The sequence below is a fragment of the Mobula hypostoma genome, chromosome 15 (assembly GCF_963921235.1).
Source record: "Mobula hypostoma chromosome 15, sMobHyp1.1, whole genome shotgun sequence".
Lineage (NCBI taxonomy): Eukaryota > Metazoa > Chordata > Chondrichthyes > Myliobatiformes > Myliobatidae > Mobula > Mobula hypostoma.
In genome coordinates, this window is record NC_086111.1 from 56,470,864 (window position 1) to 56,485,127 (window position 14,264).

The 14,264-nt window shown below is 36.3% G+C and overlaps 1 protein-coding gene across 4 annotated transcripts in view; it reads left to right on the plus strand.

Annotated features, from left to right (window-relative positions):
• wnk2 (WNK lysine deficient protein kinase 2) overlaps nucleotides 1–14,264 on the plus strand; it is a 169,418-nt gene that overhangs the window by 43,479 nt on the left and 111,675 nt on the right. For all 4 annotated transcript variants that reach the window (XM_063068119.1, XM_063068120.1, XM_063068121.1 and 1 more), the window contains exons 2-4: nucleotides 2,086–2,258; nucleotides 6,084–6,304; nucleotides 12,113–12,270. In XM_063068119.1, the coding sequence (XP_062924189.1) occupies nucleotides 2,086–2,258; nucleotides 6,084–6,304; nucleotides 12,113–12,270 (552 nt within the window). The remainder of the gene's footprint in view (nucleotides 1–2,085; nucleotides 2,259–6,083; nucleotides 6,305–12,112; nucleotides 12,271–14,264) is intronic.

The window sequence follows — 14,264 nt, forward strand, 5'->3', positions numbered from 1 at the left end:
CCCGAAGCAACTGGTTTTAAGGCATCAGTAACCTGACTTTGTCCCTTCTCCTGTCAATAGAAATGGTTCTGCCAGGCTTAGTAGCTAAGTGACATGCGAAGGTTGGACTTGGTTGTCAGAGGCTATTTGAGACGCAAGCCACCGGGAGATTTTAATAGGTTGTGGGAGCTTATCCCCGCTACCCTCACATCCCCAACCCCCACCATCCCTGGCTATGACAACCTTAAGAATCAATTTACATTGAAGGTAATAGATTTTCAGGGTGTCAAACAGTACTTTGCTGGGATCATTAAGTCACATGAAAGTGAAAAGTTGATAGCAGCATAGAAAGTTGGTTTAAAGGCAGATAAAACTAATGGGAAACTTTATTTCCAGACTGAAAGAGTTGAACCCCTGATGTTCACTGAGCTCATTGTTGGGAATACTGCCTTGTTTCAACTTATTTCTGACTTTTTAACATAAAATTTCAGATTTGAAGATGAAGCTTGGGAAAGCAGTATGTAATGGCGAGGTTATTTATAGACTGCAAGAAGATGTGGATAAGCTGTCAGAATGGACTGATGACATTTACTATAGGACTCATTAAGTGATAAACTGGTTTAAAAAGATTAGGAGAGATATTGCAGTGTAAATGGAATAGTTCTAAAAGATGCAAGGTTGGGGGGAACCTTACTGGACAAGGGTAGAGCACATTGAGAATTTGTGATCCAAGAACTTCTTTTAAGGCAAAAAATAATATTTCACTGGTACAAAATATTGTTTTGATGTATTGGGTCCATTTCTGGTCACTATACTTAAAGGAAAAAAGTATATATATATCCCTGAAATGGGCAGCATCTATGGGAAAGAGTAAACAGTCAACATTTCAGGCCAAGACCCTTCATCAGGACTGGAAAAAGATGAAGTCAGAGCAAAAAGGTGCAGGGAGGGAAGGAAGAAGTATAAGGGTGGTAGGTGATAGATGAAACTGGGGGTGGGGGGGGAAGAGATGAAGTTTTGAGCTGGGAAGTTGATTAATGAAAGGGAGAGAGCTGGAGAAGGCAGTTCTGATAGGACAGCACAGAGACCATGGAAGAAAGGAAAAGAGGAGGAACACCAGAGGGAGGTAATGAACAGGTAAGGAGATAAGGTGAGGGGGAAATGGGAAAGGTAAAGTGGGGGAATTACCGGAAGTTTATGAAATTGATGTTCATGTCATCCAGTTGAAGGCTACCCAGATGGAATATAAGATGTTGCTTCTCCAACCTGAATGTAGCCTCATCGCAGCAGTAGAGGTGGCCAAGGATTGACCTGTCAGAATGGGAAGCAGAGTTGAAAGGGGTGGCCACCGGAAGATCCCCCTTTTTCTGGTGGACTTTGTGTTTTTAAATTTTAATGGTATTCATTTGGAATTTTGAAAAAATATAAATGTCGGACTTTCAGAAACATTACAAGGTGACGAAAAGTATGACAGCAAAGGAGTGTGAAAGTGATTTGGCTACCAAAGCATTTCTGGGATCCATATCTGTTTGTTTTTGGTGGGAAAGTCCTCAGTGTGGAAGGCTTTGCTGATTGGGAGCCAACTTTGTGGATTTAATCCAAGTAAATGTGGGTGGAGAAGTAGTGAGCGGAGATACTTGCCACTCAGTGAGTTGTCTAATAGCAACCTGTGAACCAAATATTGAAAATCGGTATCACAGGCATCAACTACAGCTGTATCAAGTTATTAAACAGTTTTTGAAATTTTAGACTATGGAAACTTAAAGTTCAGTGGTGATTATACTGTCAGTTTTCATTTTTAAATGTGAATATGGAAACTTCTGATAAGTTGATTTAAAATATGGTGTAAGAAATTTTTAAAGTAGCATGGATATATGGTATTTTTATAAATACTGTTTGGAAGGCCAGGTGAAATCATTGGCACACAGCTGGAATTAAACATTTTGACAATTACATTCATGTGAATATGCATTTGCAGTTGTCAAGATCCAGGGTATGTCATAAATGATGTTCATATTGCACATTGCTTAGCTCAAATAAAGTTGAGTTATAATAAATCATTGTACATTACTCATATGTTTAGTCTGTTTTGGTTGTTTCTTACAGGACAGAAAGCTTGCAAAGGCAGAACGTCAACGGTTTCGTGAAGAAGCAGAAATGCTTAAGGGACTGCAGCATCCTAATATTGTCCGATTTTATGACTCTTGGGAAGGTACTCTGAAGGGGAAAAAATGCATTGTACTAGTTACTGAATTAATGACCTCAGGAACATTGAAAACGTAAGTATTTTACCTAAAATTGTAAAGTTTTGGTGCTGGGAAAAGAATTGTGACATTTTATTAAATTTATTTTATTTAATTCTGAAACAATAAAGGACTAAAGTTAACTAGTCTTGAAATTCAAAGTTGGGTTCTCAAAATGCTAATAAATAAAACTAAAACCCACTTCATAAATACAGATTCTACAGATGCTGGAATTCTTGAGGAACATAAAGTGCTGGAGGAATTCGGCAGGTCATGCAGTATCCATGGAGAAAAATAATCAATCGATTCTTCGGGTCGAGACCCTCTAGTTCCGATGAAAGGTCTTGGCCTGAAGTGTTGACTGTTTTTTTTCTCCGTGGATGCTGCTTGAACTGTTGAGTTCTTCCTGTACTTTGCATTTTAATGTATTAATATTTTTGATCTCTTTTAGATGCTAAAGAAGCTTTTAGTTTACTTGAAGGAGTTGCTGCAAATGTAAAATTTCATAACCATTTAATTATAGTGGGCAGAATCTGAAGTACCTAGCCAATCTCTCCAGAGCATTTAAAATCTGACTAATCAAGGAAAAATAATTTATAGGCTTGGTTGACAATTGTAATCCTTAATGTATTGTGGTTAAAGAAGCCTGTAAATTACAAGATATGCAAATTGATCAGTAAAGCAATTTAATTGATGAACAGTATAGGTTGATCATGCAGAGAAGATGATCAGCCTGGAAAAGGCAAATCTAAAAAAAAAATTAAGGTAAAATTGTGAAATTTTAAATTTGATTCTTCCCGAGATGTCCTAACAGATTGGCCATCACAGCAACCTGCATGCACAGAAAATACCAGGAGCAAATTTGTATTTTTTTAAAAAGCGAACCCCACAAGGGTAAAAGATAATTTTGTTCTTTATCCTCGCCCAAGGCAAGGAGACTTTGACACACTACACTGCCAGTGTAAGCAGAGAGATGAATTGTTCTCCTCCATTCTCTCTAAGGCTGAAAGGAATTTTGCTGCTCTTTCCCTGAGAAACCACCTCCTTGGGAGAACATAAACAAACAATTATTAATTACTGGCCTCAAGATAAATCTCACAGCAATCAGTAACTTCCAGTTATGTAAATTCTTTAACACTAAAACACATACTTAACATGGTCAACATCTGGAAACAAATAAGGATGTCAAAATGAAAAAGGAGATATGACTTTAGGAAGTTTTGGAGGAGGGAGTATGAAGTCATTTAGGAAGGCATTTCCAGAATTAGACCCAAGTTTGTCAAAAATGTGGCTGCTATTGATAAATCAACGTGCAAGAATTCAATAAATTAATGATGCTCCGTAGGGAGTGAAGGAGAGTTAGGGGGTGGGGGAAAGAAGTGAAGTTGGTTTTCTGAATAGAAGATGTAGCATAGATAGCTTACATCTTATGAGTGAATGTGTGAGTGAAATTTTAAATGCAATTTACTGAGTGATATAATACCAATATAGGTAATTATTGAAGAGTTCAATGTGCTGAAGGTTGTGGAGCACTGAGGTTGAGAATCTGGCTGGAAAATATTAGGAAAACCTGTCTGGGGCTAAAGATATATTTTGTCATCGAATCAATTGATGTAAGATTTAAAAAACAGTAATGGATGGTCTTGTATAGATAGGACATGAACCAGTAGCTCAGCACTGGGCAAATAGAATGTTGTAAACATGTCAGACTGAAATGATTATTATAAAGAGCATGGAGTTGGTGGCTCATGCCATGTGAGCAGTGCAAGGTTTAATGAATTCATGGGAGTAGGATCAGGTATTGTCTTTGTTCATTTATGGCAATGAAGTGCAGGTGTACCCCCATCCTTCCTGAGTCATGCACTTGTGCATTCAAATTAGCGCCAACCTATTTTAGTACTGCTCACTTTTGCCAAGTGGGCTTCGCTTCAATTCTGCTCCAACATAGCTGTCTTCCATTGAGAGGATAATTGGTGCTGGTGGTGTTATCACTTCCTCCTTTAACCATATGGATCTGGCAATCTTATTTCTTCAAATCTGCTTGACCTGACTGCTACATTTGGTTTACTTTTATAGTTCTTATATATATATATATATATATATATATATATCTCTAACTAACTAACTAACTAACAAACAATTTGAAGGAATTGCATTTTTGTTTTGACTTTGGCCAAACTGAAAATAACTGAATTTGATTTCGGAAATTTGAGGGCAGTTGAGCTCAATGTATGCGTTGAAATAGGAGATGCCTGTTTTGTGCCATGTTTTCTGATAAATTACTAGGTTTTTCCTCTAGCTCTTACTGGCCTACAGAGGGAGGAATGGGACAAAAGTAATTAGTACCCATAAATACTGCATCTAACCAGTAATGGTGCAAACTTTGACCAAGATTTCTCTGCATTTGGATGAATTTAAGAAAATTTAATTTACTTACAGTTTTGAACATATGGTGAAATCATTGCAGCAGCATTTTTTAAAAATCTGTGACACAAAAGACCTTTGTGCCAGCATGGCTTTCATCTGAATTTTTTGTTGAAGGCTCCTTCAGTTAAGTATTCCTAGTGATGTGTCTGTTATTAACAGGAAGTTACTTAAATATGACATTTTATTGCTCAAAACCCCTTGAAAGAAAGGTAATCTCAATTGAAATGGAAAATAATGACAGCTGGAGTGTAGTTTGTTTAAAATCTAAATAAGGATCTGTGTGGGGAAAAATAAAAGGTGCACGTAACGGATCAATTACATATGTTTATATCAGTGGATCTGTGCAACTGAACAATGCACAAGGGATAGTTTATCCAGAAGATTGTGAAAGTACATTAAATATGAAGTGTGTCATATGTTAAAGTAATAAATTGGCTGTAATAGTTACCAGGAATACAGATACTGAGTTTTATCATTTTCAGCGTGGCTACATTTTCCAGTCTTAGTAATGATAGCATATGTTGATTCTTATCTATATGTGGGTGAGGTTGATAGTTTTCAGATGTAGGGCGCATTTTATTACGCTATAAACTTTTTAACGATGTATTTTTTGTACGATTATCTTTAGTCCCTAAATAATGTCAGGTCATCGAATCATTTAAAAACTGAAGTTAATCACTTGTGGCCTATCATACCTGTATAAATCTAAGTTTCTTGGTGGGTGGGGGGGGGGAAGAATTAAGCTCTAATTGTATTGTCGAATTATGTGGTCCCTACTGTGTTTTAATTTTCTAACCCCTCCTCTCTATTAGGTTTCTACTTTCCTTAAGCTATTAAGACATTAGGTAAATTTATGGATGAACCAGGGCTTTTTCTTGTATCTCTATCCTAAAGCTTGTTGTGGTGTATCTGACTTAATGTCTGTTTGCTGCTCAATGATAAAATTGTCTTCTGAAGTATCAGGGTGACTATATTTTTTCTCCCTCCCGCCTGCTCTTGCACTCAACTATTCACAATGCCTTATTCATACAATGGGCAGCGTGTAATGAAGCGTTCCAGTATCTGCATTTTTGCTTTTGTAAAGAATTGTCATTGAAGCATAGTGATGATGTGTTTACCAAATATTTTGTATATTATATATAGTTTCATGTAAAATTAAAGTGATCATCTGAAAATTAGAAAAAAGTTTGCAGCAATGGGAAATCAAAAATAAAAACAGAAAATTATGGAAACATTCAGCAGATCAGGCAGCATGTGTGGAAGAAACAGCATTAACATAATAGAGCAAAAATGAAAAAGTTCACCTGTTGTTTCAAACTTTTAAGTTGCATTTGTTTCAACATGCATAGATTCAAGTTGAGATCCAGAGATCCTAAATTATTGTTGGAATTTTAATCATACATGATGCTGAAAAATTTTTGTGTTTATTTTCAGATATTTAAAACGATTTAAAGTGATGAAAACAAAAGTTATGCGAAGCTGGTGTCGGCAAATATTGAAAGGCTTATATTTTCTACACACCAGAACACCACCAATTATTCACCGGGATTTGAAATGTGATAATATTTTTATTACTGGACCTACTGGATCTGTGAAAATAGGAGATTTGGGGCTTGCAACTTTAAAGCGAACTTCTTTTGCTAAAAGTGTTATAGGTAAATATTTGCCAGTTCCTTGGTGTAATCTATGTCATTTTGGAGAAAAAGAATGCTAGATCAAAAAATTCTTGCATTAAGAAATCCCATTTATTCTGAGTTGTGGAATCTGATCAAATTAATATAGTTCATTATTTGTACTTTTGTTTTGATAATGTGAATCATTGAGATCTTGACTAACTCAAAGTTTTGAATGTGGATCATGGTTTTCCTGAATTTGGCCAATTATCTACTTTTACCAGGAATATATGTGGGGCATAGGATGAAATAAAGGTAGAATCTGCTTGGTTGTCAGATTCATTCTTTATAAGTTTATATTCAGGTTTAGTAATCATGTGCTTATGAATTCTGGGTTAATGCATAATTTGGGTATTGTTTGGGATTGTGATTGTGATATTTTTAAAAAATGCTATATGATATTTTAGTTAATCCTGGATCACTTATGTATTTCAACCAACCAGTGGTTTATTATCATAATTCTGGAAATGGTTAGTGATGCAGATGGGAAACATGGCACAGACTTAGAAATTTCAATAACTTTGAGGACAAACTTTGAAATTTTCAGGAGTAATTATCTGTGGGCAAGCACAAATTTCCTGTAATTTAATACAGTAATACCCTGGCTTATGGAAGAACTCCTTTACAGAAATCCAACTTTAGGCAAATTCTCCTATAGTTTTAAAGATTTTTTTAAGGTAATAATGTTTTCTTTTACATATCCACATCAGCTTCCTCTTAATTTTATGAGTTATGGTGCCTTGAAAAAGTATTCAACACCCAGTGCTTTGTTCATATAAATGAGTATCACAACTAGGGATTTTGATCAATTCAGCTGAGAATATTCACTTGTTAACCATGTGCTCTCCGCCCCCCCCCCCCCCACAGTGCAGTCTAAAAAGCAGGAAAAATTGTAAAGCATGAAAAACTAAAATTTCAAAAATGAAATGTCAGCAATTCAAAAGTATCATCCCCCTTTACTCAATACTCAGTTGAACCGCCTCTCAATAGTTCAGTAGTTCCATTTATTATCGGAGAAATGTATACAATATACATCTTGAAATTCTTTTTCTTCACAGACATTCATGAAAACCAAAGAATGCTCCAAAGAATGGGATACAATTAAAACTTTAGAACCCCAAAGCCCACCTACTCCCCCCACCACCCATAAGCAGCAGCAAAGCAATGGCCCTCCCCCAACCCCACCCATTTCTGCAAAAAAAGCATTAGCACTCTCCACCCAAGCATACAATAGCAAGGCCCCCAATAAATACCATGATCTGCAGTACAGCAAAAACTAATCATTCACTTAACAATTCAACATCCGTCTGTCTGTGTCTCTGTCTATTACAGCCAGTAGTAATTTTGGATTAGCCTCTATTAGCTTCGCACAACATGATGGAGCAAGATTTGCCCATTTCTCCTTGCAAAATTGCTCAAGCTGCGACAGGTTAGTTGGGAAGTGGCAGTGGAAAGCAGTCTTGCTGGAGGTAGCATATTGTTGCTTGTGTGATGGTGTTGGGTTTGCTGACTGCAAAGTTCTAAACTCAGACAAAGACCTTAAACCCTATGTGATATAAATAGCTATGAGTTCCCTCATTGAAGAGAGGTTGTACTGTAACTATGTATTCCACAAAGACTAGTTCACTTCCCTGTGGCTTCTGGTAAGATGGTGGTACATTTGATTGTAGCAGCTTCTAAGGGGTCAACCAAGAGTGATGGTGTCCTTTTTAAACATATTTTTCATGATCACAGGCCATGGACATTAAAAACTTAAAGTACTGCAGTTCTACCCCATCAGTGAATTGCTTTTTGGTGGAAAAATTGAAGGAGTTGGACTTGGTTTGGATCGCGCTGCTGCCTGTGTCAGGCATGGAGGAGTTGGCGTGTGAAGGGGATGTGCAGTCTAACAGCGAGTGATCGTCTTAGTCTCTTTTCTTGTGATTGCATCCCCTTGTTGGACATTGTTAATGTGGAATGCTACAAGTCCGACTCACTGATTTATTGGTGGTGGTAAGGGCAGAGGCAAGAGAGCTGCGTGGCCTTGGTCATAGTTCAAGTCACTGTGTCGCTTGTTTGCAGCCACCCAGGAGAGAAGCGTCAGTCAGTGGGCTCCATCGGAGACATTTGGCATTGCGGCCAAGGTGGAGTTGGTGCTGCCCCCCAGTGTTCACTTGGCAGAGGATGCGCTGTATTGTATTGTGTTCAGCTGCAGATTGTTGCAACATTCATGGACTTGGGGTCTTGAACTATATTTTTTGTGTGTGACTGCATTTTACTGATATGCTATGTGCTTGCTATCTTTTTTTAATATAATTTTTATTGAGTTTTCAAAGTAAATACATGCGAAAATAATATCTACCCTCCCTCCCCGATATATACTCCTACCTAAAGAGAAAAGAAAAAAAGAAAAAAAAAAGAACCATCTGAATATTGGAAGGTTTGCACACGCTCCATGGGATTTAAAATAAATTTAATATATATTTGTTACTTTCCCCAAGGAACCAAGATCTTTATCATTGGAGCTGTAAATAAGGGCTCCAAATATTCAAAAATGTTTCATATTTATCTCTTAAAATCTGAAATATTACTTAGCTTCTCAACTCTCATAGTTCCCTGGGGAATCTCTTTGAACTTCACCATGTTGCTATGTGTTTCCCTCCCAATCATCCAGGCAAAAAGAAAAAAAAAGATAGATAAGATACAAAAAAAGAAAAAACAAAATACCCCCCCACTAATGTTGTGAATGAAAAGGTACACAACACTACCCCCCTCCATTGTGCGGGTCGTGACTATTGCCACACTTGCACACATGAATAACGTAGCGATTGGTCAGTATTTCTTCCAGCTCCCCCGTAACAAAAAATTGTATATATATAAAAAACTAATGTCATTATTCCCAACTAATATTCCTCAAATTTTAACCTTTCTTCCCTGCTCTCAATAATTAATAATATATTTATATATTCATCCGCCTAAAAATCCAACAGGCCTAATCCTTGATCCAGTCTTCATCTTCAATCCATCTCGCTCCCCTAGGTTTGTTCTTGTATCTGGTGAATATTCAAAGAATCTCGCACAAACTCCTCCACTTTTTGGTAATCATCAAAAAATGTTTTTTCTTCACCAGCCAAGAAAAGTCTCCAAGGTTGCAGGATAACGCAATATAAATTGATAACCGTGATCCCATAGGGCTTTTTTCACTGGATTAAATTCCTTCCTTCTCTTCAAAAGTTCATAACTTATATCAGGGTAGAAAAAAATTTTCTTCCCTTCTATCATCAGTGGCCCTTTTCTCTTCTTGGCAGCTTGGGCAGCCGCCTGTAGAACCCTTTCTTTGTCTTGAAATCTTAAGAATTTTATTAAAATTGCTCGTGGATATTGGTCATCTTGTGGTTTTGGTCTTAGAGCTCTATGTACCCGCTCAATTTCGATTGATCGGTCTTCCTCTTTCATTTGCAAGGTTTTTAGGATCCATTTTTGAAAAAATTCTATTGGATTATCTCCCTCTATACCTTCTTTAAGACCAACAATTTTAAGATTATTACGTCTACTAAAATTTTCCAACACGTCCACTTTCTCCAAGAGTCGATTTCTTTCCGTGTTCCAGACAATCACATCATTTTCTGTTTTTTCCAGTCTATCGTTAATATGCTCCATTGTTCTTTCCATCTTCTGAAGTTTCTTATCCATTTTATCCTGTCTTATCATAGCTTTATCATAGCACATCTTCACGTCTCTAAGCTCTGTTCTTAATTTTTTTAGTTCAGCTGTTAATTGCAATAAAGCCTCTCTTATGTCTCCGTTGTCGCCTTTACTTCCAGTTTCTTCCAGTTCTTCCTCCTCTTCTTCATCTGTATTCTCTGTGGTATCCAATTCTGACTCTGAGTCACCTTCATTTGCGGTTCTTGTAGTTTAAGTTGTGTCGATTTGCACATGCGTACTTCTTTGCGCATGCGCATTTCCGGCATCTTCCGAGAGACCGCTACCGCCGCCATTGCTCCTTGTTCTTCTACGCCAGAGATAAAATGCGTTTCCTCCAAAGGAGATCCAACCTGAATCCGAGGCTCCATCGCTGCAGTAGACCCTTTTTTCTTCCCATCTCGCGGCGACTTCACAACAACAGACTTCTTCTGTTGCGGTTTGCGAGGCATATTGTAGAGTAGTCTTACGAAGTTTATAAGTAGTTTTCGGAAAGTATTTATTAACTTTACTTTGTTTTACTGGTACTTTGATTTTTTATGGAAGAGCTGGAATTATATGTCTCAATCCCACGTCATCACGTGACGCCCCCCTGTGCTTGCTATCTTATGTGCTATATGTACCTTGTGCCGTGTGTTACTGTTGATACTGTGTTTTGCACCTTGACTCTGGTGTAACACTTTTCCAATTGCCTGAATTAATGGGTATTCATTTATTGCTGAGTTACAATTGAACTTGAACAGTATCTGCCAATATCTGCTACTTGAGTGGTGAGTACCTTCCCCTAACAAGGAGATACTTACAGCTAACAAAGTAGTTTAACCACAGTTCATTTATTTTTAGTGATACATGTAGAAATCGAGACAATAGTCTTAAAACACGTGAAATTCATTGGTTTTCCATATTACAAAAGATTTCCAAATTACAAATTTTAAAACACAAAGGCTTCATAAAACACATACAATTCCTTTAGGCTAAAAAAGACACAGTAATGAGTTGCAGATGAGCGAATTGTCTTCTGCAGAAATTGAAGGCAGAAGAATGTATTCAAGTTCACCCTGTCTTTGTCATTCTTGATGTTCCTTGGGCATTCCGAATAAAACTGACTACTCTTTGCCTAAATACTGATTCCCTGCCTCTTGGGTGACCTCACATGTATATGATATTTTTTCTAGATACTTTTGTTAAACAAGGGTCGAAAAGAATCTGGAGACAGAGCTCCCAGTTACCCACAGTTAATGCTGTGAAGTTGACCCCTAGAGCACACAAAACTGCCAACTATTAACAATCAGCTATTTGATGTGCTAATTGATATTATCAATCTAGTCTGCAAGCGTCCTTGAACTAAATAATTCAGCCATGATGTCTGTTCTGAAACAAGCCCATTTTTAAAAAAAAGACAATTGTCTAACACTGCAACCCTTGGAGAAATCAGCCCAGGTTGCTGTGAATGAGCAGTCTGTGTTCCACAGACACTACATTTGTTTGCAAAGCTGTCCTTTAAACTGATTATTGTTTGTTATTTACATTTAAAAAAAATTAAAGACAGGCCCCCATATATGACAAGAAGCTGAACAAATAATATTGGTTGGAAGTTTATTGTCGTCAGAATCAACCTTCTGATCTCTAGAAGCTTCATCTGTTATGTTAGAAAGCTGAGTTTGGCTTAAGGAAACGTAAGGCCCGCTGGTACTGGACAATGAATATGGATCACACTTGCACATCTTGGATTAATGCAGAATATTTTAACATAGTATACAGAATTAGTATTTCTGACAAAGTACAGAAATTTATGGTGTTTAACTTATTTTGTATATTGAGAGTTGACCATCTGACTAATCTTTTATGTTTGCGAATTCCTGTATGGAGCAAACCGCCCTCCAAATTCACTGGTGTATGTGTATAAGTGGAGCAATCTTTTTGCAAGATTAAAGTTTGTTAAATATAAACATTTAAAGTGAATTGCCTAGATTTTGAGAATTTTAAAAAAAATCTGATTTATTAGCTGAATCTCTGGTGTGCATCAGAAATCAGTTATCCCTGATCTACAATTTACTGCTTATTGCCAGCTCTTGTTAGAATGATGCATTTCCTTTTCATTTTCTTCAGGTACTCCAGAGTTCATGGCTCCAGAAATGTATGAAGAACACTATGATGAATCTGTAGATGTATATGCGTTTGGAATGTGCATGTTAGAAATGGCTACCTCAGAATACCCATACTCAGAATGTCAGAATGCTGCTCAGATCTATCGAAAAGTTACCAGTGTAAGTGCCAATCATCTAAATTATTATTACTTTAAATTATTGTCATATAGCAAATAAACTTGTGGCTATTTTTCAAGATGATTTAGTTTTGCCAGTATACTTTGCTGAATTATGTGGCAATTCTTTTGGTCAAAATATTTCCACAACACAATTGCATTTTAATTGAAATTGATTTGTGATCTTAAAAAAGAATTACAACTATACCAAAGATTCTTATGTTTTTCCTCAGTCTCAAGTTATGTGCAGTCTTCCAATTAGAAATGGTAAAGCTAGAATAAGTGTCCATAGTTTAACAGCAGTTTTGAGACATAAAATATAGTAGACCTTGATGTTCTAAGGATATAATTATATTTTAATGTGAGGGTTTATACAATGCTGCATTTTTAAAACAATTTGCATTAAAAAAAACTTGCCGCCTTTTGTGTCCTCAACATTTTCTGATCTTTTTTGGAAAAACACTTTAATTGAATTGCAGATTCTATGTGTTGCATACCACACAGCTGGGCAGGAAAAGAACCAGTTTAATATAAACTCAACTTTGCAGAATTTTCCAAAATATATCATTAATTTCAATATACATTTTATAGAAGAAAAACATTTACTTTTCCATTATGGTCAGTGAATAATGTTGACTGAATAGAAATATAAATTACTGGAAATACATAGCAGGTCAAGCAGCATCCGTGGAGGGAGAAACAGAATTAAAGCTTGTGCTCATTAATTTAATCTTTTTTATGTTTACTGATTACTGGTTTTATTATTCCAAATTCCAAATCTACTTCAGAATGCCAGTCAATTACGTGAGCTCGCTACTTTAGTAATGTACACCTTAAGTTTAACATAACTGAGGTACAGAAAGCAGTTTTCCTCTAACAGTCAACATGCCCTCTAAACTTAAGAACTATATTATCTAAGGAAATAACTGCAATATACCACAGAAAATTGTATTGCCAAATTACCTCTACATGGTGTGAATGATAATGCAAAGGGAGGAAGTTGTTACAATTATAGAGGGACCATGCAAAGACCCAACTGAAGTGTACACTTAGGCTTCAGTACCTCAACTAGTGAAGAATATATTACCCCTGGGGTTCAGCATGAGTTTACCAAATAAATTAATGCATTAAAATATGAAAGAAGGTTGTACAAACACTTTTAGTCCCTTGTGTTTAGAAAGGTGAAGAGCACTTTAATTGGATTGTTTAATACTGATGAATTGATTAAGATGACTACAGAGGAAGTATTTTATCTAATTGATTAAAAGTAAACAGAGGATCAATATATTCGTGATTTTTTTCGACATTGTTGGTCAAATTATGGAATGTACTTGTCTCAAGTCTAAACAGGGATAGATAGTTTTGTTTTGTTAGATGAAGAATACAGAGCAGAGCTAGGTAATAAATGTGAACCAGAACTTAATTTAATGCCTACGTAGTCTTGAGGCTGTGAATGGCATACTTCTGCCCTAACAAATATTTTTTTCCAAATAAAAGCTAAACATTTTCTTGTGTTGACCACTGAAGATGGGATAGAGAAATTTAAAATCAAATTGGACAGCTGAGGGTACAGAACCTGATATTTGATTTTCCTATTGGTCTCTTTATTTCCTCAATAGTGGTTTAGAGATTGCAATGGGAAAAACTTTGAATTGGACACATTGTTAGTTCTTGGGAGCTTGATAGCAATAAAAGCACATTATTATTCAAGATCTATCTGGATTAATTTATCCTTGTAGTATGAAATCAGATTAAGTTAGCCACTCAGTACTAGGAAGCTATGGGAGGTAAATTTATAGTAAAACATTTTCATTTGAAGTGTGCTACAAAAGGTAATTGATTTGATTGAATTTATTAGTGGTGTTTTTTTGTTCGAAAGAAAAATGGGTAGTTTTATTAACACCAGCCTGGAGAAGAGTGTTTAGTTTTTTGTAGTTGAGCATTTGGGTAAGAAACCATAATATGCTTTTCCAAATTCTGCAAGCATGAGCCACCCCA